This window comes from Pseudorca crassidens, chromosome 19 (assembly GCF_039906515.1).
Source record: "Pseudorca crassidens isolate mPseCra1 chromosome 19, mPseCra1.hap1, whole genome shotgun sequence".
Taxonomy (NCBI): Eukaryota; Metazoa; Chordata; class Mammalia; order Artiodactyla; family Delphinidae; genus Pseudorca; species Pseudorca crassidens.
This window is the reverse complement of record NC_090314.1, coordinates 18794383-18819700: the sequence shown is the minus strand read 5'-3', so window position 1 is coordinate 18819700 and position 25318 is coordinate 18794383. Positions and strand designations below refer to the sequence as shown.

The following is a 25318-nucleotide window of genomic DNA, read 5'->3' as shown; positions in this document are numbered from 1 at the left end:
GGGTTCTCTTACAAAGGGTTAAATGTACATTTCAAGGGCACCAGGAAAAGAGGTAGATCAAGCCATTTGAAAATAATAATTTATTGCTTTTCCTTCCAAAGCTTTGTGAATTTACAAAAAAAGTTTATAGGCCGCTCAGTTCAGACTGAGAATGCAAGAGGTGAGAACCTGGACCACAATGGCCACTGGGTGTTCGCCTGCAGATAGGCACTGACGTCTGAAACAAGCTCCCCCAGATTTGTTTTATTGCCTTCAGAGATGCTGCATTCCTCACACACCATCTCACACAACACACTTGGGTCATTGGTCAAGTCACTGGATTGGTACAGAGGTTTTTTTGTTTTGGGGGTTGTGGGGTTTTTTTTTTGCCCTCCTGCTAGAAAATGAAATTTTCAGTTCATTTCTGAAAAATAAATTGGTCAATAAATTCATTTTGTTCTGCTTCTACTTTACACAGAGCTTCGTATTCAACCCGATACCTGAAAAACAAAATTGTTAGAAGCCCTCAAAATAGATGAAATAAACCATGGACTTAATTCTTCTAGAGAAGAATGTTAAGTGATTTAGATGATTCCAAGAAACGGTGTGAGTTCAAAATGAAGTTAGTGAGGGCAAGAAAGAGAGAAAAAATAAGAGGCAAAGCCCTACCTAGGGCCACCCATGAGAAGTCTCCAGCCCTGCGAGTCTTCCTTTCACAGAGCCAGCCAACTCTGGACACTCACTACCTGAGTGTTCATGCTCTCAAACTACTAGAGGCTGTCTGATAGTGACATTTTTCTCCCATGAAATGTAATTTTATTTTTATTTTAATCAGGATGACAAGTTAAGACACTATTCCTGGGAGAACGATGATGAACAATAAGGACAAGAGGTGACCATTCGAAAAGGAAAAATAGAACTGCAGTTCAGTAAAGAACTTGCTTTATGTCAGAACTTCTTACCTTTCAAGCTGCATTTTCTTTTCAGCTATTAGTGCCTGGAGTTGCTGCTGTTGGGCTTCTCTCTGTTTTGCTATAGATTTGAGCAAGTTCCGAGCACCAATGGCCTAGAAAAACACGATACTGCCAAAGAAAGCCATGGCTTCATTAAAGTCCTCAAGTGGGGAAGAGACGCTGCCTGGGGCCGGTGGAGGGTGGGGCCCAGCGTGGGGAAAGTTGAGCCTCAGAGCTTTAGGAGTCAGTCAGAAAGAGGCTTAATTAACCTCACGATCCCAAAGTGCCTGGTGAGAACGGAACTGCAGCTCTGACGCAGACCTAGGAGTGTCCCCAGAGCCTGGCACACGGCCCATTTGGTGTGCCATTTGTGTCCTTTGCCAAGTCATCTACACTCTGCACGCCTTCATTTTTTCATTTATAAAATGAGGGTAAACACCTATCTGAGTGATGACGTGAAGATTAAAGGAAACAATGACTGAAAGTACACTGGCATATAAGAGTTCAATAGTAGGTTTAACTGGACCAGGAATTATTTCAGGTGTACAACATAATCATTCAATATTTGCATGGGTATTCTTATTTAAAATCTTGTTCTAATTAAAGAATCCCCGCCCACCTTCCCCTACCCCCAAATAAGTCAAGAGGGCAGAAGGATGAGAGGCTAGTGAACCAGGCCAAGATATAGACAAAACTCATGCTGATCTTACCTTCATCTTCTCATTTTCTGCTTCTTTTGCAAGTTGGTCAACAAGCTCAATTAAACCACCAACTATTTTCTGAAACTGGCCAATTTCTTTTGGGGAAAGAACAAAACAAAATGTTTTATTTTCTCAGCATCACCACTCTCCCTCAGCATTCCCTTGCAGCAAGAGGGCAGGGCTAACTGCGCCTTCTAATTTGTGTCAGAAAACGTTTGGTGTCTGACACCCTTGGTCTGAACCTAGAGAAGGGTGGCCAGGTGCCCAGAGCTGGACTGGGGCGTATTTGGATCTTGAGGCACAAAGGGCTGTGTTCATGAAAGAACCGCCTCAGGACGTGAACACTGCCTCTAGACAAGCCTCAGATAAGACACTAGATTTCAGTTAATGGTGGGGTAGGGGCTTTCCACCTATGACCTGAGCTAATAAAAAGCTCAAAGCCATTTAAGGACTTAATCTCGCATTTGCTTTTTTCAATGTCCTTGGGTGTAGTGGAACCCCATGTTACTGAGGAGTAAACTAAGGCCCAGAGGGTAGGACGACATGCACACAGCAATCAGAAGACTGGTGAGAGAACCCACGCTACCTTTCACCAGTCAAGCTCTCTCCACAGCCTACAGATGTCCAAAAGCTCAGAAGTCCCTGCTCTAGCTAGATCTGCTCTGTATTCACTGCTACTGGGTTTGCTTGGCTGCTGGGACAGGAGGCATCCCGGGTATCTCTAGCTAAAAAAAATGAGTCTTTTGAACTGCCTCTAGAAATTTTCACTCCAAATAATGGCAAGTCAGGGACTTCCCTGGCAGTCCAGTGGTTAGGACTCTGCACTTCCACTGCAGGGGGCACGGGTTTGATCCCTGGTCAGGGAACACGGGTTTGATCCCTGGTCAGGGAACTATTTATTTACTTATGGCCATGCCCTGAGGCATGGCAGTCAATCAATCCATCAATAAAGGCAAGCCGGGCACTGAGAACACTATTTCTCCCAAGAAATCAGATCATAACTCCACTTCCCACCCCCAAGCCATAGTTCTGAAGTTTAAGGTTCCTGAGATGGCATATCTAAACAAATACCCTCCTCTCTCCATTGCAGTGTTTGTTTTGATTGGTACTCTGGGACTACACAAGAAGACAGGTAGACAAGGTGGGTGGCACACGGGAATTCATGAAGGCCAGGCTCAACCTTCTGGGAGCCAGCAGCTCCACTGTGGCAGGGCCAAAAGCTGCAGTCCGGGGGTGGGGGCGGGGCACAAAGCTGAGTGGCACCATGTCTCCCCAGATGACACTCACTGTCCACAAAGTCCTTGCACTCTTCCTTTAGCTCTATGGTCTGCTGGGTAACCTCTGGGTCCAACACCCGCAGCTTGTTCAGCTCATCAAAGTGCAGCCCTGCTTCACCCAGGATGTCCTTGGCCATGGCTGTAAAGAAACCAGCCCCAATCCCCGATCACTTCCCAGCCACTCAAGGAAATGCCTCCTTCCAGCCCAGCCCCACTCCCGGTCCCGGACACCAATGCCAAAAACCCAGATGTTCCAAAGGCTCCCCCTTCCCTCTGCCTCTGCCTCTCTGAGCCTCACCTGTTTCCTTTCCAGCCTCCCTAGAGAAGAGCAGTCCTGCTCTGAAGGGGTAACAGTGTCAGCCAGGAAGAGGTGTGTCATAGGAGCAAGGGTCAGGAAAGAATAAAGTCCAGTTGCTTGTCACAGGCATCGTTCATTCAACACACATTTCTTGAGGGCCTACTACATGCCAACACTGCTAGATGCTGGGGGTAAAGATGAGTACAACATGGTGCCCGCCCTGGAGGAGCACAGAGTTTAGCTGGAGGAAGACAGACATGTACACTGAAAAATAATACTGTGTTAAGTGCTTTTACAGAAATATCACTAAAGCGTGGAGGAGAATAGAACAGTTAACTTGGGGTGAGGAAGTGACATGTGAACTAAGTTGTGAGCCATAAGCATTTTTATTTAACCACAGCTATGTACCCAAAAAGACATAAAAGAGCTTTTCAAATATAGTACAGGAACAACATAAAAGACAAGTAAAAGAAAATCTGAGTGAATTAAAAATTAAGGTTAAAAAAATAAGAACCCAGGTGTAGGAATATTACCCAAAATGTACGCCACAGGCACAGCTGCCTGAACTGGGACCCAAAGGGGTCAGTCTCTTTCTAGCAGAAAACACAAAAAGAAGTGAAATATCATCAAGAACATACCGATAAGGGCCAAGGAAAGGCATTCCAAGCAGAGAAAACAGCCTGGACAAGAGCATGAAGCCACTGGAAGGGCCTATCCTGCCTAGAAGATGAAAAGACAGAGGATGGAGCTGGAAAGGTCGGATGGAGCCAGATCAGAAACACCCTGTGTGCTAAGCTAAGGAGTTTGGCTTTTTTTTTTTTCCGTAGACAAGAGACAAGAGAACCAGCAGCGATAACTTCTCCCTTCCCAGGCCACCTTGCATTCCTGGTCCAAACGATGCCTCAACTCTGGGAAGGAAACACTGAAAACTCACCCTCGTTCTGGCTTAAACACACACACAAAATAAAATAAAATAAAAATAAGAGAGCACATACCCTGTCTAAAAAGGGAGGCAATGCTACTGAGGTCTAGCCATTGGCTGCTATACCAATTCCCACACCCCAGGTGTTCCGAAGGCTACCACAACCTGGCCCTGCGCCAGCCCTTCCCTCCCACCTCCCCCAGCCTCACCTGTTTCCCTTCCAGCTTCCTTAGAGAAGTTCTGTTCTGAATGGGGTGATTCTGCAAGTGACTTCCCGGGGTAGGTGTGCCATAGGAAGAGCAATGGTTAAAAAGACTTAAGCTCCATTCTTGCAAGAACTGATTTTCAAGAGGACCAGAAATCCAGATTAATATATGAAATCTGATTTTTAAAGGAGAGTATCTAATTCAAAACTTTTAAGCAAGGAAAAAAAAAAAAACATCCAACACTGTGTGGGCCAACTAATGTATGTTTGGCTGTGTATGACCGTGGTCCAGAGCCTTTGGCCTCACTGGAGCCCATTCAAGTAAGTTGGCTAGCATCTTCATTTTGAAACATTTTAATCATCCAGACCTCCCTTATAATTGGGCTTTTAAAAAAGATCTGTCTTCTTATTTGTTCTATTTACACATATAGTCTAAGCATTTAACACCTACCAGCTGATTAATTAGAACAACTGCTTCAAGTAACCTGAGGGCACAAAGATCTGCTTCAACTTCCACTCTCTTCCCTGAGAGCTTGCATTTATTCACAAACATCTACTGAGTCCCTGCTCTGGGGATAGAGAAGTGAAGAAAATGCTTTAATGCTTTAGCTTCTGACCTCTGGACAGACAGTAAAAAGATAATCATGAATTGTGATAACAGTATGAAGAAAAGCACATGGTGCTACGTGAAGCCGAAGCAGGAGGACATAATTCATATGTAAACAAAATTACAAAAAACATTTGTAAACAAAAGTCTTCTGAAAAAGTGACACTCTGAGACCTAAAGGGTGTCCAGAAGTTTTTCAAGTTAAAGGGGGAGGAGGTATTCCAGGCAGAAGGAAAAGCATGTGTGAAGATGCTGAGGCTGTGAGAAATTTGATGTGTTCCAAGAGCCAAAAGGCTAGCGTGGTAGAAACACTGAGCAAGGGGAAGAGAGAAACGGGATGAGGCGAGGTGGGGAGGCTAGGGCTAGATGGCAGAGGGCTCTGAAAGCTGCAGCAATGAGCCTGGATTTTCTCATAAGGGTAATTAATGGGCAGCCCGCAGAGTGGCATAGTCAAATATGCCTTTTAGAGAGATCACTCTAACCCAGGATGGAGAATGGGTTGGAGGGAATAAGAGGATGGAGCTACAACTATCTTGTTCATCACTGTTACCCGAGCATTTGGCATGGTGCCTGCACAGAACTGGCACTCAGCAAATGTCTGTGGCATGAATGGCTGTGACAACAAACAGAGCAAGCTATTTCAGTAACCAAGGCTTGGAGCTGAAGAAAAGTGTTCCGATTTGAGATGTTTTGTAAGTCGAGTTGATAAGACTTAGTAAAGGATGATTGAATGCAGGGGTTTGAGGAGGAGCGAAGGAGAGTCAGGCAAGATTCCCGTGTATCTGGCCGGAGCCAGCTGCACGGTTGGAAGGCACATAGTTGAATGAGATGGGTCAGACCGAAGAGCAAGTGTAGGCAGAGGGTTCACAGCCGACTACGGCATTCTCTCCCAGCTACCACCACACGCGCACCTGAGGAGCACCGGGCACAAAAGCCGGACTAAGCTCCCTGAAGATCAGGGTGGTAACGCGCTCTCCACCCCCCGGACCCCCGGGCTCTTCCGGACCCACGCTGGGCGCTACGAGCAGGCTCCATCCGTGGGGTGTGGGGAAAATTAGGAAGACCTGGGTGATGGAGCTGGCTGTCTTCACTACGTAAACTCCTTGAACTTATCTGAGCCTCAGTTTCCTCCTAAAATGGTTGCGAGCATCAGCGCGTAAAGCTCCAGGCCCTAGCCGGGGGTAAAACCGGTCCCAGAGCCGGGAGGAATTCCCACGTTTCTTTCACCCTGGGAAGGCTTTTCCTCGGGCCGCGGGCCTGTCAGGCTCATCTTGCCCCGGGCCCGCCCACGTCCCCCGACCCGAAGTTCATGGCTTACCTGTTTACCCCGGCGGCGGCGGCTGCGACCCAGGCTGACGTCGACAGGCAGCTTCTCTCTCCGGTCAGTGGCAGCCGGCGCCCTGCTCGCCAGCCTCAGCAGCGGCCACGGCTACAAGACCTGTTTACGCCTAACATCACTTCCCGACATCGTAAGCCCGTACACCCGCAGAGCCTGCTGGGAAACAGAGGCCTGAGAGGAGAGACGGCTGCCTACAAGACCCAGAGGCCTTTGCGCCGGAAAGGCTGCCGGAAGTAGCTGTGCGCTCACCGCGGGATTCTCTCAGGGGCTCCTCCCTCCGCCCTGATTGGGTGCTGGGCCTGCCCCTCCTTATAGTCTCAGGCTCCCGCTGGTTTGGGGCGGAGTCCGCGGGTAGAGGATGGGAGTTTAAGGCCCGGGATTGCTGGAGGGCAGGCGGACACAGTCTAGGGGCGGCACGGTGTCGACTTGCAACCCAGCTGAGAGGAGAGGCGCCACCTGGGAGGGTGAGAGCCGAGCCGGCCCATGCCCTAGGGGAAGGGATGGACGGGTCCTGGGCTGAGCAAAGAGAGTCCCTCCCAGTCCTGGGGAAAAGGCGTGGGACGGCGAAGGGAGGTGGAGAGCTGAAATCCTGCCCTGGGGGTGGGTGTCAGAACCGGTCTCGGTTTCTCGATAGTAGGGAAGGGTACGGGCTGGGGAAGACTCTACAAAGGCCACGGAGAGGTTGGGTCTCGATGAATTTCCCCAGACCCTTTGGATAAAGCATAAGATTTACACCTTGGGTTTCTGCTAGATCCGCCCTTTCTAACCAAGATCGGCTCCTCCCCTCGCCATCCCCAGTATGACGAATTTCTGGGACCTTCTTTCCTTAGGACCCCACCTTGTAACACCGCCGTGGTTGTTTGTCCTTTATTCGTCTTGGGTTGCCATTCGCTTCGCCGAGTGTGACACGGATACGCCCCTAGCATCCCCAAATATCCACACACAAAGTCCGGAAGGAAGAGCATTGAGGCTCTCAGTGGAAACTTCATTCTCACCGGAGTTACTTTCTGGGGCGTCACCTGCCACAGGATTCCTGGAACCCATTGGCCTGGGCGGAATCTGAGCCGGTGGAATCTGAGCTGACGTCATCCAGGGGCTCAAAGCAATTGCTTTGTTGGAAAAGAATAGATTAGCTTGGATTTGTCTTCCTCTGTTGGCAGCTGCCTAGCCTTTAGTGAGCTCCTTTTCTCTGATCCTGGGGAAATTGGGCTAGACACAAAATACATAGGGAATTTGTTAAAACCTGTTAAGGAGTGGATTTATTCCTTTGGGGTGGGCAGAGGAAGGTTAGGTGACCTCACACTATTCAAGTTTACTTACTGATTGAGCAATCTGCTGGTGGGGGCTCATCTCATACGTACATGACAAGCCACCAAAGGAATTCAGTATTTCATACAGCACCTGCCCTGGGCCTTCCTCGGACATTCCTCCCAGGGACCTACCTAAATCTTTTCGGGGACAATTTCAGTCTAACAAACTGACAAATACTTTTAAATGTGCATAGCATTGTGCTAAGCACTGTTTGGAGAGTGGAGCAGTAAACGTGGGAAAACCAGTGCACTTCTGGGTTACACTTAAAAGAGATAACGAGGTAAACTTCTGCAAGTTGTGATGATGAAATGAGGTCATTTCGCTTTTTTTTTAATTTCATTACCAGCACTGCAGTCCAAGCCTTTATCATCTCTTACCTAGACTACTGCTTCCTCCAGTCTTCCCACTTGGTCTCTTGCACCCTTGCGGTCCATTCTCTACACAGTAGCCAGAGTGATCTCAGATCATATCACTCCCCTGCTCTAAACCCTACAATCGATTCCCATCGCAATTAGTATAAAATCCAAACTCTTCAATATGATCCGGCCCTTGCCTTCCCTGAGTTTACATCCAGCCAACTTCCCCCTTCTTTCTATGCACCAGCCATCTTGGCCTTATTTCTGTTCCTAAAATTTGTGTCTGACTGAGGAACTTTGCACTTACTCTTCCATCTGTCTGGAATGCTCTTAGAGCTCAGCTGGAAAGTCACCTTCCCAAAGAGGCTTTCCCTGGCTCCCCATCTAAAATAGTACCTCTTCCTAGTCACTCTCTGTTTTATTATCTTTATTATTACATTTCTCACCTTCTGGAATTGCCTGCTTATTTATTCATTTTCTTGTTTGTTGTCTTCCCACTAGAATGTAAGCTCCACGAGGCTGACTTGTTTGTTCTCTTCTGTATCCCCAGTACCTGGCACAAAGCCAGGGGCATGATAAATGCTAACGCTTATTGTTTTTTTTCTTGTTAACTGACATTATCATGCTTCTTTGAACTCCTTGAAGTCAAGGACAATATCTTTTCATCTCTTTATCCCTCCTGCTTAACTTGGTAGGTACGCAATATTGTTTTATTGACAAATGAATTAAATGAGCTGATATATATTAAATGCCTAGAATAGTACCTGGAACATAATAAACATGCAAAGAATGTTTGCTTTTTGTTTTCGTTCAGTGAATGAATTTTAGCGATTCTTTAGAAAGCCAAAACACATATAGAATTAGATCATAAGGGGTGATCTGGCTTTGCCCTTCTCTGCTTTGCTTGCTTCTCCCTCCTGTGAACTCCCGTCAGTGTTTCAGTTTCCAAATCACCTAATTGTTTTTAAATTTATCATCTGGTCTTTTTTGGCCCTTTCTCCCCATTCTTGTTGGGCAGGAAGAGAGAAGGAGATAAGGCTGGACCTGTTCTCAGGAAAAAGAAGCAAAAATAGCCATCCTGTAGTTGTTCTATCCTGAAAAATGGTGACAATTTCAGGAACTTGGGATAGGGCTGATGCCAAAAAAGGTGAAGGTCAGGAAACCTTGGGGGGAGCTAGGGTAACCTCTGCCAGGAATACTGGCCAGCTTACTCCAGCCTGGCTCAATCCATGTTCTCCTGAAGCTGCTGTTACTTGCCTTCCTGAAACCAGACTCTGGATGGTGCTCAAAGGAAGCACTGGTGCAGGCTGCTCCTGAGCCTAGAATCGTTAGAAAGGAAGTGTATCCTGTCCCTCAGACTCCTGGGAAACTCCTAGGCTGGCTGGATTCCCAGTAGGTTTGGCCGGAAATCTTGGATCCTGGGAACACTGAGAAGAAAACAACTGGAATCTGACTGGTGGATCCCCAGGGTGAGGACTTCTGCTCTGCCCAGTCTGTTCCTGGAGCTGTCTTTGATTAGCTCCAAGAGTTTACTTGGCCTCCTTGCCACCCAGAGCTGGGCCAAGTCTCAGGGAGACTGGTGAGGTGACCAGCATCGGGTTCTGGGAGACTGTGCTCCCAGACCGGGTTCCTGGTACCATGAAGAACAGCAGGAATGTCTTTTTTGCCATTGCCTAGGGCTTTAGCCTCGCCAGGGAGACTTGGGCTCATAAGGAGAGAATGACTGGATGGTCAGTGTTTCTCTTCCTGTTGCCTCCTGGCTGAGGGCTCTCCTCTGCTGACTCCTGTCTTCTCTCCCATCTCCTGCTCACAGCGCTGAGAGTGTGAGGCTCTGGCCTCCACTGGCCACTCACTCGTGACCCTTCCACCACGGCGGGGCCTTCCAAGCCAACCTCCTGCCGTGTGGTGATCTACCTGCAGCGGGAGATGTCGGGGGATACCTGTCTGTGCCCAGCGTCAGGGGCCAAGCCCAAGCTAAGCGGCTTCAAGGGAGGAGGCTTGGGCAACAAATACGTCCAGCTCAATGTGGGTGGTTCCCTGTACTACACCACCGTGCGGGCGCTAACCCGGCATGACACCATGCTCAAGGCCATGTTCAGTGGGCGCATGGAGGTGCTGACCGACAAAGAAGGTGAGGTGCTGGGGCTTGTTGGGTGGGGTGGGGAAGGAAGGAGAAGTTCCTGAGGAAGTGATTTCAGGGCGTGGCTCAAGCCTGGCAGATCTGGAATCTAGATTCATTTTTCCTGTTCACCTAGTGCAGGACTCCTTCACCTGGAGTTCTTAGTAGAGCTTCAGAATTCTTTGAAGTTATACATAGAATGTTGTGTATTTACATATTTTCCAGGGAGAAGATCCATACTTTTAAAATATTCACATAGGACTAGATTCTCAAAAGAGCCATTGCCATAGTGCCTGGGCAGCGGGCCAAAGGCGAGCAGGGCCAGGTGTTTCTGTGTTGCCGGGAGGTGGGCCTGAGCACTCCTGAGCTTAGACAAACTCTGTGGGCCTCCGCAGAGCCTGGAGGGCCTGTGTCTCCCACGGTATGTGCCAGTTCTTGGCTTCAGGGAGGAGGGGTGAAAAGCAACCATGGACTTAACAGCTGGAGGTTCTGTTCCCACTCCCGTTACCCAGTGCTGTGGGCTCTGTGCCCCTTATCACCTGCCACCAGGCTCGTCAGGTGGCCTTTGCCTGCTACCTGCTCTGAGGTACCTGGAGGCAAACAGTAACCCTCTGGGGCCTGTCTGAATCCCTAGGTTGGATCCTCATAGACCGATGTGGAAAGCACTTTGGCACCATTTTGAATTACCTCCGAGATGACACCATCATCCTCCCTCAAAACCGGCAAGAAATCAAGGAACTGATGGCTGAAGCAAAATATTACCTCATTCAGGGGCTGGTGAACATGTGCCAGACTGCCCTGCAGGTACGGAGGCAGAGTCAGCCAGGTTGATGAGGTCGGGATGGGCCCCCTCCTTCAGGGAGGTAGGGTCCAGTTCCTGGAAGGCTACGTGTCAGTACGATTGATGAGTCCAAACCTAGTTAGACACACCAGCTGTTGCCCAGGCCAAGCAAGCCGGCAGCCGGTCGTTTTATAAGGTGACGGACTCAGGCGGTGTGAGTAGACCGTGCTTCTAGTTTATCTGCCTGGATATCTGGATTTTAGGCTTCTGGGAATGGGGGTCTGCTTGCCAGCTGGCAGTTGTATTGCCAGGGGCCTCCTGTCTCTACCTGATGCCTCCTCAACAAGTAGGGGGTGGCCATGGCAGCGGGGCTCTGACGGCTCCTGGGGAAAGCCTGGCTAAGCCTGGCAAACAGAAGATCTCGAAAAAAGATTCTTGGCTGTGTGTCACCCAGGACAAGAAGGACTCCTACCAGCCTGTGTGCAACGTCCCCGTCATCACATCCCTGAAGGAAGAGGAGAGGCTCATCGAATCCTCCACCAAGGTACTGGGACTTCTGAGGGATCGCCGAGGGCCGCGGGCTGGGGGTGTCGGGCCGTTGGCCTTCATGCTCTCTTCCCTCACAGCCCGTGGTGAAGCTGCTATACAACAGAAGCAACAACAAGTATTCCTACACCAGGTAGGGGGGGCACCTGATGAGGGGTGGGGTGCACTGCCCAGGGAAGGGCCATAGAAGCAGCGGGGAGGGCTGAGCAGACAGAAATCGGGCAGCAGACCCAAGGGAGGCCACCTGCACGCCTGGAACAGTTGGCGTGAGTCTGGGTCTCGGGAAGAGAACATAGTAGGAGGGAAATCAGAGCCGAGGCATTTGGAACTCAATGCGGGGCCCTGGCTGGGATGTAGATGGGACTGAACATGTAACAGCCTCTTAACGTGTGTCATGTCAGGCAGCGGGCCAGGTGTCTTCCCTGCATTCTCTATGGGCTGGAGGAAGGCTGGGAAGCCAAGGGGCTGGGACTCCTCCTCAGGCAGCCCTCGCTCTTCATAGCTGGGCCAGTGTCCCCCTTGTCCCCCAGTGGCCTCTCAACAGGCCATAGTTAAGTATATGCAGGAGGCTGCAGGCTCGGAGACCCAAACCCTCTCAGGGACTCCCCGTGGGCAGACATATTGCCAGCGTCACACCCCACAGCCAGGGAAGGGGGTCCTCCTGCTGAGATGGCAGCGAGCCTCCTTCCTTCCAGCCTGGTAAGAGGAGACCTCCCTCCCTCAGTCCTCTCTGCTTTAACTTAAAACCAACTCACCTCCTTTTCCTCACAGGCCCCCAAACCCGAAGGGGGCCCCATGACCCTTTCTCTCACTGTCCCTCTGGCATCTTGACTCTTCCTCCTTTCATGAGCACGACAGCGGAGGGGAGGAGAGATCCCGGCCAGCACCCGCCCCTGTGCTGGGACCTCCCTCACTCCTAGGCCCCCGGGCCCTCACTGGTTTTTCAGCAACTCCGATGACCACCTGCTGAAAAACATCGAGCTGTTCGACAAGCTCTCCCTGCGCTTCAACGGCCGTGTGCTCTTCATCAAGGATGTCATCGGCGACGAGATCTGCTGCTGGTCCTTCTACGGGCAGGGTCGGAAGCTGGCAGAGGTGTGCTGCACGTCCATCGTGTACGCCACCGAGAAGAAGCAGACCAAGGTATGGGGCTTCTGCCGCGTGAGTGGGGCTGAACCTTTTGCCACCGGGCATACATTTTGCTGTCTTTCCCAAACTTGCCGTGATGGTGCTGCTCAAGGACACAAGCCAATGCGTGGGGTTTAGGGAATGGTATAGAACTTTGCTTTGGTCAGCTGAGAGGCAGGGCTGTTGACCAGCAGGGAACAGCCTGATGCCATGGGAAGGACCGGGTCTTTGGAGTTGGCCCAAGTCAGATCTGAATTCTGGTCCCACCATTTATCAGTTTTCTGATGTTGGATAAGCCATGTAAACCATCTGGACCTCAGTTTCCTCATTAGAAATCTGAGAATAAGAGTGTGAATTTAACAGAGCTGTTATGAAAATGAGACAGTTCTTAGGAGAAGCAGTGCAGGTTAGTAGAAATAGCTGTTCAGATCTCCTCTGGCCCCCGCTGGTTGGGTGTTTCTGGTCAATCAGCTTAGCCTCTGCAGTGACAATGCAATGCCAGGCACATGTAAGGGATTTGATAGGAGATAGCTAACTCTCTTTGCCCCGGCTGCAGGCAGATGGTGCCTCCCTGGAGAATAGCTGTGCACCCGCACCCCGCCGCCAGTGTGTTTTGGAGACGGCAGAGCATTGCTGGGGTGGAAGGGCAGCTCATCTCGGGGAGAGCTGTGTGCACGTGAAGGCCTCAGAGCAGCCAAGCTTTTCTTTTTCGTTTACTGTGCGTCAGGCTCTCTGCTAAGCATTTGGCATCTTTCATGTAATGTTCACAACAACTCACTGAGGTAGATGTTAACATGTGGAAACTGAGGCACAGCAAGGTTAAGTCCAAGGCCCCACAGCTAATAAGTGGGGGAGCTGTATTTGTACCTAGGCCTGACCACAGAGCCAAGGCCATAACCTCTACACACACTAGTCCATTGGTCTGGGATTGGGTGAGGCAGGGGGAGGGTGCTAGCGTTCCGCGTCTCTGTGTCCGTAGAGTCCGTCTCCTCACGCCTCCTTCAGAAGAAGACCCCCGCCCTCCCTCTTGAGATAGAAAGTCATGTCTCTTGAGAGAGTTCTGGAGGCCTTATGGAGTCAGCACAGGGCCAGGGGCCCTGACATGCTGCTCCCTCTTTGGGGTAAAGCCTCATTCGGTCCTCTCGTCCCCCTTGCCCCAGGTGGAATTCCCAGAGGCCCGAATCTATGAGGAGACACTCAACGTTCTACTCTACGAGACCCCCCGAGTCCCTGACAACTCCCTGTTGGAGGCCACAAGCCGGAACCGCAGCCAGGCGTCCCCCAGTGAAGACGAGGAAACCTTTGAACTGCGGGACCGTGTCCGCCGCATCCACGTCAAGCGCTATAGCACTTATGATGACCGGCAGCTCGGCCACCAGTCTGCCCATCGCGACTGACAAGACCCTCCCGGAGTCAGGGCACGAGATACCCTGTCTCCTGTCTTGTGGAACCCCGCCCCATTGGCCACCCCACGCTGCTGCTGGCTTGGGTCTCTGCTCCAGCACCCAGAGGCATGACAGGCCCTGCCTGGGAGGTCAGAGGGCCTGAGCAGGGGAGGGACTGCGTTTCTTTTCCTAGCTCCCTGAGCACTTCAGGATGACTGAGTCCCAGCCCCTTTGCTCAGCATCTCCCTTTCTGCCACAGGGAGCCGCTGCTGCCCCTGGGCTGAATGGACTGACCTGCCCACCCCCCTGCCAAGAGCATTCCCCGTGGCCCTTCGCTGAGCACCCCTTTGCTCTGCTGAAGGGCTACTTTAGGCCTCAGGGGAGGCCCATGGGGAATGGGTTCACTCTGTGGGGAAGGTGGCTTCTGGTGCTGTGGAGGCCCAATTTCTTACCGAAGGTGGGGCTTCTTTTTTCCTAAGGTGTTTAAGCACAGGCTTAATGAGTTTGGTTTTTAAAAAATAATCTAGGAAATGACTAGTTTTAAGTCTAATAATGAGGAGACTGGGTATTTCTGCTCCAGGGTTCCAAGACCCTGGGTAAAACAGAACCCTCGGCCCTTTTGATGCCTTTGGGATCTGGTTCTGTAAAGCACTTTGTACTTTTATTCAGGAGATTTGTATTCTGCCCTGACCCACGTCATCCTTCTCTGATCCTAACCCCCTTTTCCCTGTAGAATCAATCTGAGGGAGGGGAAAGAAGCAATAAAAAAAAAACTGACCATCTTTGGCTTTGCCAAACTGGCCAAGCAGCTGGCCCAGGGAGCACTGAGGGGGTAAGGATGTGTGAGTTAGGACCTATGGTCCTCACGACACCCCTATAAGAAAGGATACTTTGCCCCTACATCTTAGGGTCACGTGCTGACTTCTAGAGTCTTCCATGATTGGTCTTTGATTCTCTTGCCCTTGGCTCCAAGGCATGCTGTCCTCACTCTAAACCCAAAGAGCCATCATGCGGGCCGGGAGCTGCTTGCAGCCAGGAGCATGAGCTGCAGCAGGAAGGCTGCGGAGCCCGCGGGCACCACACCTGCCTGCCATCAGCTGAGGACAGCAAGCGCAGAGCCCCACGTTCCTGGAGGCCCTGTGCAGAGGCGGCTGTGCTTGGCCATACATCTCCCTGCCCTGCATCCATGCTATTGGTTTTGTGTCCTGGCTGCGGAATGGTGGTTCTGCCCAGTGGTGAGTCCCTGAACACAGGATAATGTGAGTAGCCTAAGAGCCTTGAAAGGTTTCTTCATTTTTATTGTTGGGTACTTGGCTGTGGAGATGCAAGCACTGGCTCTTGGGCAAGGGTGCAGGTTCCTCTTCAGGGCTTTGGTATTCATTCCCTTCTGCTTGGCTTGGCCCTTAGGAGGCTGCTTATCCGAATTCTTTTCCAAAAGAATGCCGCCAGTGAGGGAGCTGTTCAGCCAGCCTAACAAAGCAGCATAGCACTTGGCAGTACCCACTCCGTCAGGAAGGGACATAGCTTACCAAGTTCATGTCTCTTTACTCTTACTATAGCTAGGTGGCTCTTCACGGCTGACCCATGAGCCTATGGGCAAATGACAGGCCAGGGTTAGCAGACACTCACAAGGACCTGAAATGACATGGTGGGGCAGGGGAAAGGTGACTTTAATTAAGCGTTTTTCACTTGTCGCCGTCTTGAATGTATAAAGACTTCAGGTGAGGCACCTTGGTGATCAGCTACAAACGGTTCTTCCAGCCTTCACTGGAGTAACAAGATGAAGACAAATCCATTTCTTTGACCAGATTCTGGCTTTGGCTTTGTGGCTTTCCCACAGCGACTGGAATGCTTCTGCTTGAGGGCCCTGGTCTGTTTCCTCAGCTGCCTTCCTGAAGCCCTTTAATACTCAAAGTCCCAGCTCCCCACTGAGGCATTTTAATGCTTGTCCTTTGACCTCCCCAGCCCCTGTAGCCTCTCTTTACTGCTTTGACATTCAGATCCTCAGCTGTCTCAGTGGTGAGTAGTCTTTCTGGGACTCTGGGCACTTATGTTGTCCAATTGAAAATATCTCTTTGGTCTTTAAATATTGAATACTAACATTGAACTCACTGAAGTAATCTTAGCTTTTAAAATCAGACTGTGGTGTAAGGGTTTGGGGTATTTTCTTTGAGTTTCCCAGCCCCACTTAGAAAGCAGCTCTCGGCTGTGTGAATTTTTCAACTCTGAGCAGCCCAGGGGAATGTAAACAAAAAGAGTGGATGAAGGTCAAACCTTCTTGTCAGTTTCTGAGACAACTGGAAGCCTGCTGTTAACTACATGGACCAGGATTAGGTTCTAATCACTCTGTTACCTGACCAAGTTCTGCTTAAAGGATGGCACAGGTCCTGACATGACAGAACTCCTTTATCATGTAACTACAATTCTTTGTTGCTCAACATAGGTGATGGAAAAATACACTAATTTCTAATAAAATTGTGTTACACTTCAGTGGTACAGAGCTGTGCTTACAGTGAGTATAGCTTGGTCAGCTCGCTGCTGTGGACATCGTAATTGTATTTCTGTTCACCACCTGACCTTATTATGTTCTCACTGGGTCCTATGCCCCATTGCACTCAGTTGCCCTGCAACCCAGGCTCCCCCTGGTGGAGGATTAAGGACACCACTAATAAGGGTTGGAACTGAAATTTAATATTAATTCAAGAAAACAACCTCTGTAACAATCACTACAGTAGTGGAGGAGCAGGAATCCTAAGAATCAGGGCAAAAATGCAGCACATTTTATCTCTGGCTCTTGGAGATCTGTGAGAAGCTCAGAAAGTAGACTGGCTTCATCACTGTCCATACCTAACGCTCCTTGGCTGAGTTTCTGCAGTTGTGATCTGGAGGCTTGACAGACCTGTGCTGGCAAGCCCATTGCTCCAGAAAACCTGACAGGCTTGCCTCACTTCTCCCCCAGGCCCACGGAGGCCAGAAATGCCAATAGTTGGCCAGCACAAAGAGCCGAGCCACTTTTTTGATCCTGACGCTGGCCTCCCGCTCTGCACTTGGCAGAGGGTAAAGGGAACAAGAGTCCAGTCCAGCCCCCACCTCACTGGCTGAGTGACCTGGGAGACATCGGCCAACCCCCAGACTCAGGAAAGAGACAGATACTCTAGCTGAAGGGGCAGCTTCCTGGAAGGGCAGTAAGGACAGCAACTAAGGGCCCCTGCCGGGTCAAAAAGGGAGCCTGAGACCCGGGGGGCAGAAATGGCAAGGGGGGCCAAGCGTGCACTGGTTTATTGACCAAACCTCACATTCTAAACAACTTGTGTGACAGGCTAGGAAACTCCTCCAGACCTATGGCAGCTGAACACAGAGTTCCTGATGGAAAGGTTTACTGGAACACAGCATAGGCAGGGCTTACGGGGAAGGCCACCCTTGGAGGAGTCCTACATGGGTCTTCTGGAGAAAACAATTATACTCCACCCGCCAAAATAAGAACCCCACAATCAAAAGGTGCAAACAATTAAGAGACCCACTGTGGCCCATGACAGAGTTCTGCAGCAATTGTGGGATGTGAGCTGTTCTTTGGGGTCCGAGCCTGGGTGCTTAGGGCCTCAGCTGGCCTACCAGTGAAGGCCTGAAGGTGGTGTCTTCTCATCTTTATTGCTTTCAAGGGAGAAGGGAGGGATCCGGACATCGAAGTGGGAACCATCAGGCCTCTCGAAGCGGAATGTGCCCCTGTGAGAGAAACTGGTTTAGAGGGAGTGAGGGTTGAAGCCTGTAGAGCCCTATGTCCTCAGCGCCAGAACTGAGGCAGGATAAGACAGGCCTGGGCTCTCTTCTGCCTGGCTCATGCCAGGACAACATTGATCAGAGACCCAAGAGCCTATCCTGGCCCTACGTGAGAAGAAGAAATGAAGCTCTCCTGAATCTGGCCCTTAGATACACCCTGCATAAGCTACCCAACTATACTTTCAGGTTAAGGAGTGAAACACCAGGGAAAAAAACCCAACTACGTGGGCAACTCAGTGCAGCATCAAAGTCACCAGACCTCTTTGACCTAAGTCCTCGTTCTACAAAATCACAGGGAACTGGAAAACAGTCATAAATCAGACAAGACCCACACAGCAATGAACAGCAGATAAGGCTCCACCTCAGGACTTCACTTGGTCCAGAGTTAACTGCAAGCTACAAGCTCTCACTTTTTCTGACCCGCAGTGTCCGTGGACTTGAGCTGCCCCTGCCCCAGCATATGCTTACTCACCACATGTGCCCACTGGAAGCTTGCAGGGAGACGTGGCTGCTGTACTGGAATGCGGGCTGCTCCTTGGATAACACTGGTTCCTGTGAGGGTTCAGGCAAATAGGTCAGGCCAGACAAGCTCCCTGTACCCCGGGGCCACATGCTGACTGCCAGTCCGGGCTGGATGCCCCCTCATGCCTCCCACCATAACGGCCGACCAGCACCTTCCACAGCACAGCCATTGCCCTGGGCCTTTTATTCTGACCCTGGGAAAGATAATCTCAGGCTGAATGGCTGAGGTTACAGGCAAAGATGCTAAGCCCAGGATCTACTCTGTAAATACCCTGTCCAGCACCCATTCACCAAGCACCTAAGTGCCAGGAGCCACACTGTGCTCAGCAAACTTCTGCTAACTTAAGTCTGCTGGTAATCATAAGGTAACAGGTGTGATCCTAAGAAACGGAGATTTGGGTTAACTTGCCCAAAGTTATGCAGTAAATAAACAACACAGTGGGCATCTGAAAACAGACTAACCCCACAGCCCTGTTCTTTCCACCCCACGCTGCTTCCCCAGCTCCCTGCTAACATGGATGAATGCCTGTTGAATGTGGTCCTCTCATGACTTTATTTCTCTGGAGACTGGGTAGGGTAACGCAGGAATTGCAAAATCAGATCTCTTCAAGGACCAGCAGAGGATGAACACGTGTAAAGAGGCAGAGGAAGGACGACCAGGAGCGGTGGCGGGTCCATGCCCCACCCAAGGGCATCCCAGTAGATTTTTTAATAGGCTGGCAACCACAAGCTTTGATGGCAGACTCACTTGGATTCAAACCCAGGCCCTGCCTCTACTAGCTACAGGACCATGGGCTAGTTAAACAACAGTCTCAGTCTCAGTCTCTTCATCTGTGAAATGCGTTATAAGAAAACCGATCTCACGGGTGAGGTTTCTCACCCCAAACAGCCCTAAGCTTTCACACACTAAGCCTCTGTCCCTAACCACAGAGGAGGAGGAAACCATGCACTAAGCTCCTAGGCCTGCTGGGCAGGACTAGAAACTGAGCATTATTGGCCCAAAGATGCTCACCCTGCCCACCACCCCTCGGCCCCGCACTGTCTCCAAGGTGCCGGATAGACTGAATATCCTCCAGTGTCGCTCCCGGAGCTGTACTACGTCATTGTCGAGGTTCTCCAAGCGGATGCAGTAACGCCACTGCAGGGGTAGGGGAGAGAGTTCACATCTGAGAAGGAATAGACCCTGGGCCAGCTCCCTTGGAATTCTAGGAGAGCACAGGGCAACAAAGACCAACACCGGCACTGCACCGTCTCACCTCCCGCCCCCAGAGGTAAACCTGCCCACCTCCCAACCTGTGCCCACAGGTACACCTCCTGAGCTCCCCTCCTCCCGAGGGAGACACTCACCCAGTAGACGTGGGAATTCTGGGCTTCCTGGGGGAAAAAACACAAAGAATTTCAGGCCCAGAGGGCAGGAACAAGTCTATTCCAATCAACATCTCTCCAAGGGAGTGGATGTATTCCAGGTACTTGCAAAGACAGAACAAAGCCACAGGTATCTGTGGGTTGATGATGTCTCAACTATGGCCAACAAGCCCAGAGGGAGGCAGCCTCCCTTGGGTCCATCCCTGGCGCCCTTCCTCTTCATTCCTATCAAGATCACGAACAGAGCTGGATGCCAACAAAAACCAGCCCTGGGGCTCTTCCCTTTCTCACCACCCTCCCTGTCTTGCCCCACATTACTGCTGGTCCAGGCTGCTGTCCTCCTCCTCGGCCTTTCCATATCCCAACCTTATTTCAATACTTGGAATGCTGTATGTTGGCCTCCCGCCACTACCATGAGCTCCTGAAAGGCAGGGGACAGGGTTTCATTTATATTTGTATCCCCAGGACCTAGCTTACGGCCAAGCAAGAAATAGCTCAATAAATGCATAAAAAGTGGGAAGATAAGCCTACACTGATTTAAACAAGTATGTGTATATTCTTCATAGACATGGCTCCCTTTGAGCCGGAAGAGAAGGAAGAGTCAGCCAGGAGGCCTCCTTCCTGGGATCTGAGAGTTTCCTTGCTCTAGGTCTTGGTGTCAGCTGTTGCCAAGAGGCTGCTCAATCCCAATCAATACATGCAGCACTTGAAAGCAGAACCACAGGCACGTGGTTTAAATTTGGAACCCACACCCCCAGTCACTGGGGACACGACACAGAACCTGGGGGCCTAGCCCTGAGGGGAGGTCCCAGGCTGGGCACATACCCTCATGCCCATGTAGAAGGGGATGACGGTGACACGGATGTTCTCGGTTGTTTCCCGGTGGACATCGGAGAGCTCCAGCCAGGGGTGATTCTTCTCTTGCCAGGCCCGTAGCGTCTCCCGAGCCGCAAAAGGGGGTGCTGGGGCAAGAGATCGACTGGTTAGTCCAGGCCAGCGTCCAGGGCGTTACACCCTGCCCAACTGCTCCTCCTAGAAAACCCTTCCCAGTGGTGGCCCAGGTAAACAAGACACCCAAACGTGAGCAAGAGCACAGGCTGGAAGAACACACAAAACTGCCTACCAAGAATAAGCCCTGAGGAGGTATGTGACGTCAGAGGAAGAGAAATGGACTGGGAGTTAGGAGCCCTGGTTTTCAGACCTCACTCTGCCACTACCTAGCAACCTCGAGTCCCTTCTCATCATCCCTGAGTCTGTTTCCATATCTGTAAGGAGGAGATAATAGCCATCTACCTGACAGGTCTAATGGGAGATTAAATAAGATTGTAGAAATAGAGCTTTGAAATTGCTGCTGGGATATTCTCTTTGAAGAAAGGGCCCTCCCACTCCACCTTCCCTCTATGACAGAAGTTACCTTTTGTCTGGTCATATAGAAGAAATCTTTCAAAGAGCTCGTGCTGGATGGGAACCTGATCAGTGGAGGTGTAGGGGAGGATGTCTTCATGGCTGACATAATCCAGGCCTGGCAGAGAGACAGAGACAAAGAGACAGTGAAACTCACATAGGAGGCGGGGAGGAATGGGGCTGAAAAGAAACACAATTCCTGGCCTTATGGCAGGGTGGGACGACCCTGGCACCACTGCTCTCAGCGTCTATACTCCCTCCCAGCAGATTAAAGGACAGCAGAAAGGCCTCAGAATCCTCTCCCTGAGACACACCAGACCCCCCTCATTGACAGGCACCACTCAGATGCTCCTTACTCACCTGGGATGGCATAGAGGGCCCGGCTGTCATCATGGTTAGCCAAGAAAGTCACAGCTTCTGTCTGAGATCTCTGAGACTAAGGCAAGAAGCGAGTCAGGGATCTTCTCGGTCACTATCCAGTCCTGAGGACTTAGGGCCCACTGCTGATCTGGGCCTGTTTGACCCCTCTCCTTCTTAGTCCCCATCACAGTTCGGGGCTTTCCCATGGAAAGGAACCCCAGGCGCAACCATCTTGCTTACTTACTATATGTGGACAGTCTCGGGCATCAATCAGCACCTGATAGTAAGTGTGAGTTTTGCCTTTCACCTCCTTCGAGCCGTGGCCGGCAGGGTTCTCTGCTCTATGGGGCAGGAGAAGCCCAAGATCAACCCCAGAGAAACGGAAGCAGTGCCTGCCCCAGCTCCCTACCACCCCCTCACCTCAACAGACCAGTGCCCAAGCTGAAGGAGCTTAGCACCAGCTGGGTAGCTGTGCAGCACACCCTGGCCCAGCATTCCTCAGTCAGGGGCAAGCAACAGAGTGTGGTGTAGAGTCATTATTTGTCTCACTCTCTGGATGCCTCTTAGAAAAAAAAGGGCCAAGCTGAGAAAATCAAACTGCTGCCTTAGTCCCTGGAGCCCAGTGCACCCCACTCTTCTCACATCCCAGGGGCTGTCTGTGATCATTTAATGGAGCTGGGCCTTTTCTTTTTTAATGTACTCTAGTGATGATAAGAGATTAAGGGAAAGATTCTAACTGAACATCAAGAAATCAAGAAGCCTAGTCCCCCAGATGCCCTCTGGGGTACTTATAATGCAAATTGAGAATGCCTTGGGAGAGCATCTTGGGGAGACCTAAAGGGACCTCCTAGCTTAAGACTTTTGTCTCCATGGGTATTAGTGCCAAGGGAGTGTTCTGGGACCGCTCCTAAGGCCCAGAAGGATGCTGCCTTCAGTGCTGGGACCCCAATTATGTATGTCTGCCATGAGTCAGGCCTCCTCCTGAGGATACTATGAGGCACAATGATAGGGAAACTTACTTTTCTGGAGCTACAGAAGCCACATCCCGGTCATACAGTCTGGCCTGCCAGGGAAACAGGACAACACCTCGGTAGCCAAAAACACTGTGAAGGAAAAGCTGGGAGAAAAGAGAGGCCTCAGTCAGTGTGCAGTCCAGCAGGTCCATCCAGGTGGGGCCCCGACCCCTAAGTGGCACAAGTGGTGGCAACTCCAGCACAAGGTCTTGCTACTCTTTCCCTTGAACTCTGTGATCCACCCAGACCAACTCTGGAACATGCTTACTGCCTCTTTACCTGGCTGACTTCTACTCATCCTTTTTTTTTTAAATTTATTTATTTTTGGCTGCATTGGGTCTTTGTGCTCGGGCTTTGGGAGCTACTCTTCATTGCGGTGCGTGGGCTTCTCATTGCGGTGGCTTCTCTTGTTGCGGAGCACAGGCTCTACAGCACAGGCTCAGTAGTTGTGGCACACAGGCTCAGTAGTTGTGGCTCACGGGCTCTAGAGCGCAGGATCAGTAGTTGTGGCACATGGGCTTAGTTGCTCTGCGGCATGTGGGATCTTCCCGAACGAGGGCTCAAACCCGTGTCCCCTGCATTGGCAGGCAGATTCTTAACCACTGCACCACCAGGGAAGCCCCTACTCATCCTTTAGGCCATAGCTGAGGTCTCTAGGAAGCCTTCCCTCACCTCCTCTCCAGTTAGCACACTGTACAGCCGTTGACCATTTGCATATTGTAATTCCTTTCTAGACTGTCAACTCCATGAAGGCATTGCTTTCTGATTTAACACCAATGCATAAAGCTTAGTCCATTGTAGGCATACGGGAAAAAAAAGTTGAATAAACAAAAAGTCCTCCTTACCTACAAGGGGCCTAAATCTATCTCAGTGGATTTGGCACAAAGCTGACACAGAAAAAGAGCCTCACACCCAGAGCTTACTTCACTGCAATCAGTTCAACAACTATGACAAAGCATCAGAAAGCAGGTTTGCTTTTCTGAAAGCTCCCTCCACTGGCTTCCTACCAGCCACTATGTTAGACGACTCTTCAGCAACAGGACTCTCTCCTCAATACAGTCCAAACCATCTCTGTCCACACTAACTTGGAAACAGAACCCAATGACACATGAAATGTACTCAAATCCAGGAAAACAGAAAACCCGTCTTAAAAAAAAAAAAAAAAACTTGATTCTGGTCTGGCACCAAACACCAAGGCAGAAAACCATAACTTTCAGGCCTGTGACCAACTCTGACCCTTTCAGAAGCAGAGTACACAGTGAAAAGGAAAGATGACGCAGCCCAGCACTCACCTGCCCAGTCTCATATTTTCCGTTCTGTTTTGGCACCTCAAACACACCAACTGTCTCCAAAACTTTGCCCTCTGGTCGGTTTCTGATTAGGAAGGAAAAGAACAAGCAACTGAACAGCTAAGAAGTGAAGGGTACTAATCCATCAGTAAAAGCTACTAGGATACTGAGGGGCCAGGGCAATGACAGCAGAGAAGGGTAGCAGCAGTGGGGCCAGCTGAAGCAGGTAAGGATCCTGCTAAGCCACCACTCCACAGAGATTCTGCCTTTCCTCCTTTGAGGTCCAGCCACAGATGCCTCCATAAGATCTGACTGCTCCCAGATCACTTTCTTCTCTCTTGACTCTCAGCATTCCTCATATCATGCCCTCAGACCCTGCTTAATTGTATCCCTTGCCTCCATTCCTTCCCTGACCCACCCTCCTGAACTCCCACAGCATTTTAACTGCCCTTTCCACCTTGCATTTCAGTTATTTGTGTCCCTGTCTTATCTCCATTAGAGACTGCAAGTTCTTTGGGAGCAACGCCTGTGTCTGATTAGCCTGTGCTCCCTCAAAATCTAGTGTATAAACGGTGCTCAAAAAATACTTATTTTGTGTTATAATTCCATGTCCATCTCCCCCTCTAAACTGCAGTCCTCACCCCTGCACTACACCTAGTATTATTCTCTCAATCTAGTTTTTGTTCAGATTTAATCAGTTTTTACAGGAGCCTTAAATTGGAAATAGCTATCATCTCTCTCCAGTGTCCGTGTCTAATCTCACCCACTAAAAGGTCAGCTCTTACAGTGGTCTCTCCGGACAGGGCTGCTCTTTCTAGGGGTCCTTAAAAGCACTGTTTTCTTACTATTTTGGAGATGTGAACTTTATGTTTCCTGCCACTTGATTCACCTGCCCCAATTTGATCTGCCTGGCCCATCCCTAGAGACACTGCTCACACCATCCCCATGGCCTCAAACCCCATTCCCCAAGTCACATAAAGAGAAAGTGTGTCCCCAAGGTCACATTGAAACCTGGGACCCACGCAGGGCGCAGATTCGGATCCTGTTTCCCACTTCTAGCATCTTTCTGTGGGAGGCCTTGGCCCAGTCACGGGCTGGGGGAAAGCCCTAGGACTTAATTAAAGGGCTGCCCACTAACAGCGGCGCTCGGATTCCCACATTCTGGGAAGTAAGATTCGCTCCGGGAGGGTTACTAGTTCCCCCTCAGAGCCAGCCCTGCACAACCCAGGGCTCTGGGCCGCGCTCCCTTGTCCGCTCCTGGCACGCGTCGCGGGCAGCGCAGTCGGCTCCCGGCCAGAACCCTCTCCCGGGTCGAACTCCAATCACCCCCAGCCGGCCGGGTTCCCTGGCCTCCCCTCTGGCCCGGGACACGCTCCCTGGGCTCCGGGCTCGGCCCCCGTGCTTCGTCCCTCACCGGGACGAGAGGTGCCTCCGCGTCGTCGTGGTCGCCACTGGTGGGAAGGTCCCAGCTCCACCCGCCGCAGAGAGCGGCCTCGGCCCTCGGGCCCCGGTCAGCGACCGGGACCACCAGCGACTGCCCACGGTCAGGGCCCGCCGGGCCACACAGCCCGCCATGTCCCGCCCGAGTACCCGCTGCGCTGCTGACACAGGGTTCGACCCGCCGCCGGGCGGCGTTCCGCCCCCGCCCCACACTGCCCCGCGCCGCTTCCACGCCCCCTTG

At 50.9% G+C, this 25318-nt stretch overlaps 3 protein-coding genes across 6 annotated transcripts; 1 reads left to right on the top strand and 2 right to left on the bottom strand.

Annotated features, from left to right (window-relative positions):
* Window positions 1–65: 65 nt before the first annotated feature.
* Window positions 66–6462, bottom strand: IFT20 (intraflagellar transport 20). Its single transcript, XM_067714801.1, is given in 7 exon segments — window positions 66–479; window positions 942–1045; window positions 1643–1728; window positions 2921–3049; window positions 3209–3236; window positions 3239–3393; window positions 6261–6462. Coding segments are annotated over 6 exon segments (480 nt in total). The 5' UTR covers window positions 3290–3393; window positions 6261–6462; the 3' UTR covers window positions 66–397.
* A 122-nt stretch (window positions 6463–6584) lies between these two features.
* TNFAIP1 (TNF alpha induced protein 1) lies at window positions 6585–16397 on the top strand. Of its 2 annotated transcripts, XM_067714799.1 has the most exons (8): window positions 6591–6745; window positions 7112–9417; window positions 9762–10079; window positions 10702–10871; window positions 11303–11392; window positions 11475–11527; window positions 12342–12537; window positions 13683–16397. In XM_067714799.1, exons 3-8 carry the CDS (start codon window positions 9875–9877, stop codon window positions 13917–13919), a joined length of 951 nt encoding a protein of 316 aa, XP_067570900.1. In that variant the 5' UTR covers window positions 6591–6745; window positions 7112–9417; window positions 9762–9874; the 3' UTR covers window positions 13920–16397. The 2 variants fall into 2 exon arrangements, with proteins under 2 accessions (XP_067570899.1, XP_067570900.1); XM_067714798.1 differs by lacking the exon at window positions 7112–9417 and having other exon boundaries at window positions 6585–6745.
* POLDIP2 (DNA polymerase delta interacting protein 2) lies at window positions 15185–25294 on the bottom strand. Of its 3 annotated transcripts, none has more exons than XM_067714795.1 (12): window positions 25052–25294; window positions 23641–23722; window positions 22355–22452; window positions 21580–21676; window positions 21336–21411; window positions 20986–21093; window positions 20397–20533; window positions 19554–19580; window positions 19219–19344; window positions 18157–18236; window positions 17520–17630; window positions 15185–15542 (listed from the first exon to the last, which is right to left on the bottom strand). In XM_067714795.1, the coding sequence occupies exons 1-12, from the start codon at window positions 25210–25212 to the stop codon at window positions 15533–15535; spliced, it is 1113 nt and encodes a 370-aa protein (XP_067570896.1). In that variant the 5' UTR covers window positions 25213–25294; the 3' UTR covers window positions 15185–15532. The 3 variants fall into 3 exon arrangements, with proteins under 3 accessions (XP_067570896.1, XP_067570898.1, XP_067570897.1); XM_067714797.1 differs by having other exon boundaries at window positions 19228–19344; XM_067714796.1 differs by lacking the exon at window positions 15185–15542 and having other exon boundaries at window positions 16577–17630.
* Window positions 25295–25318: the final 24 nt, after the last annotated feature.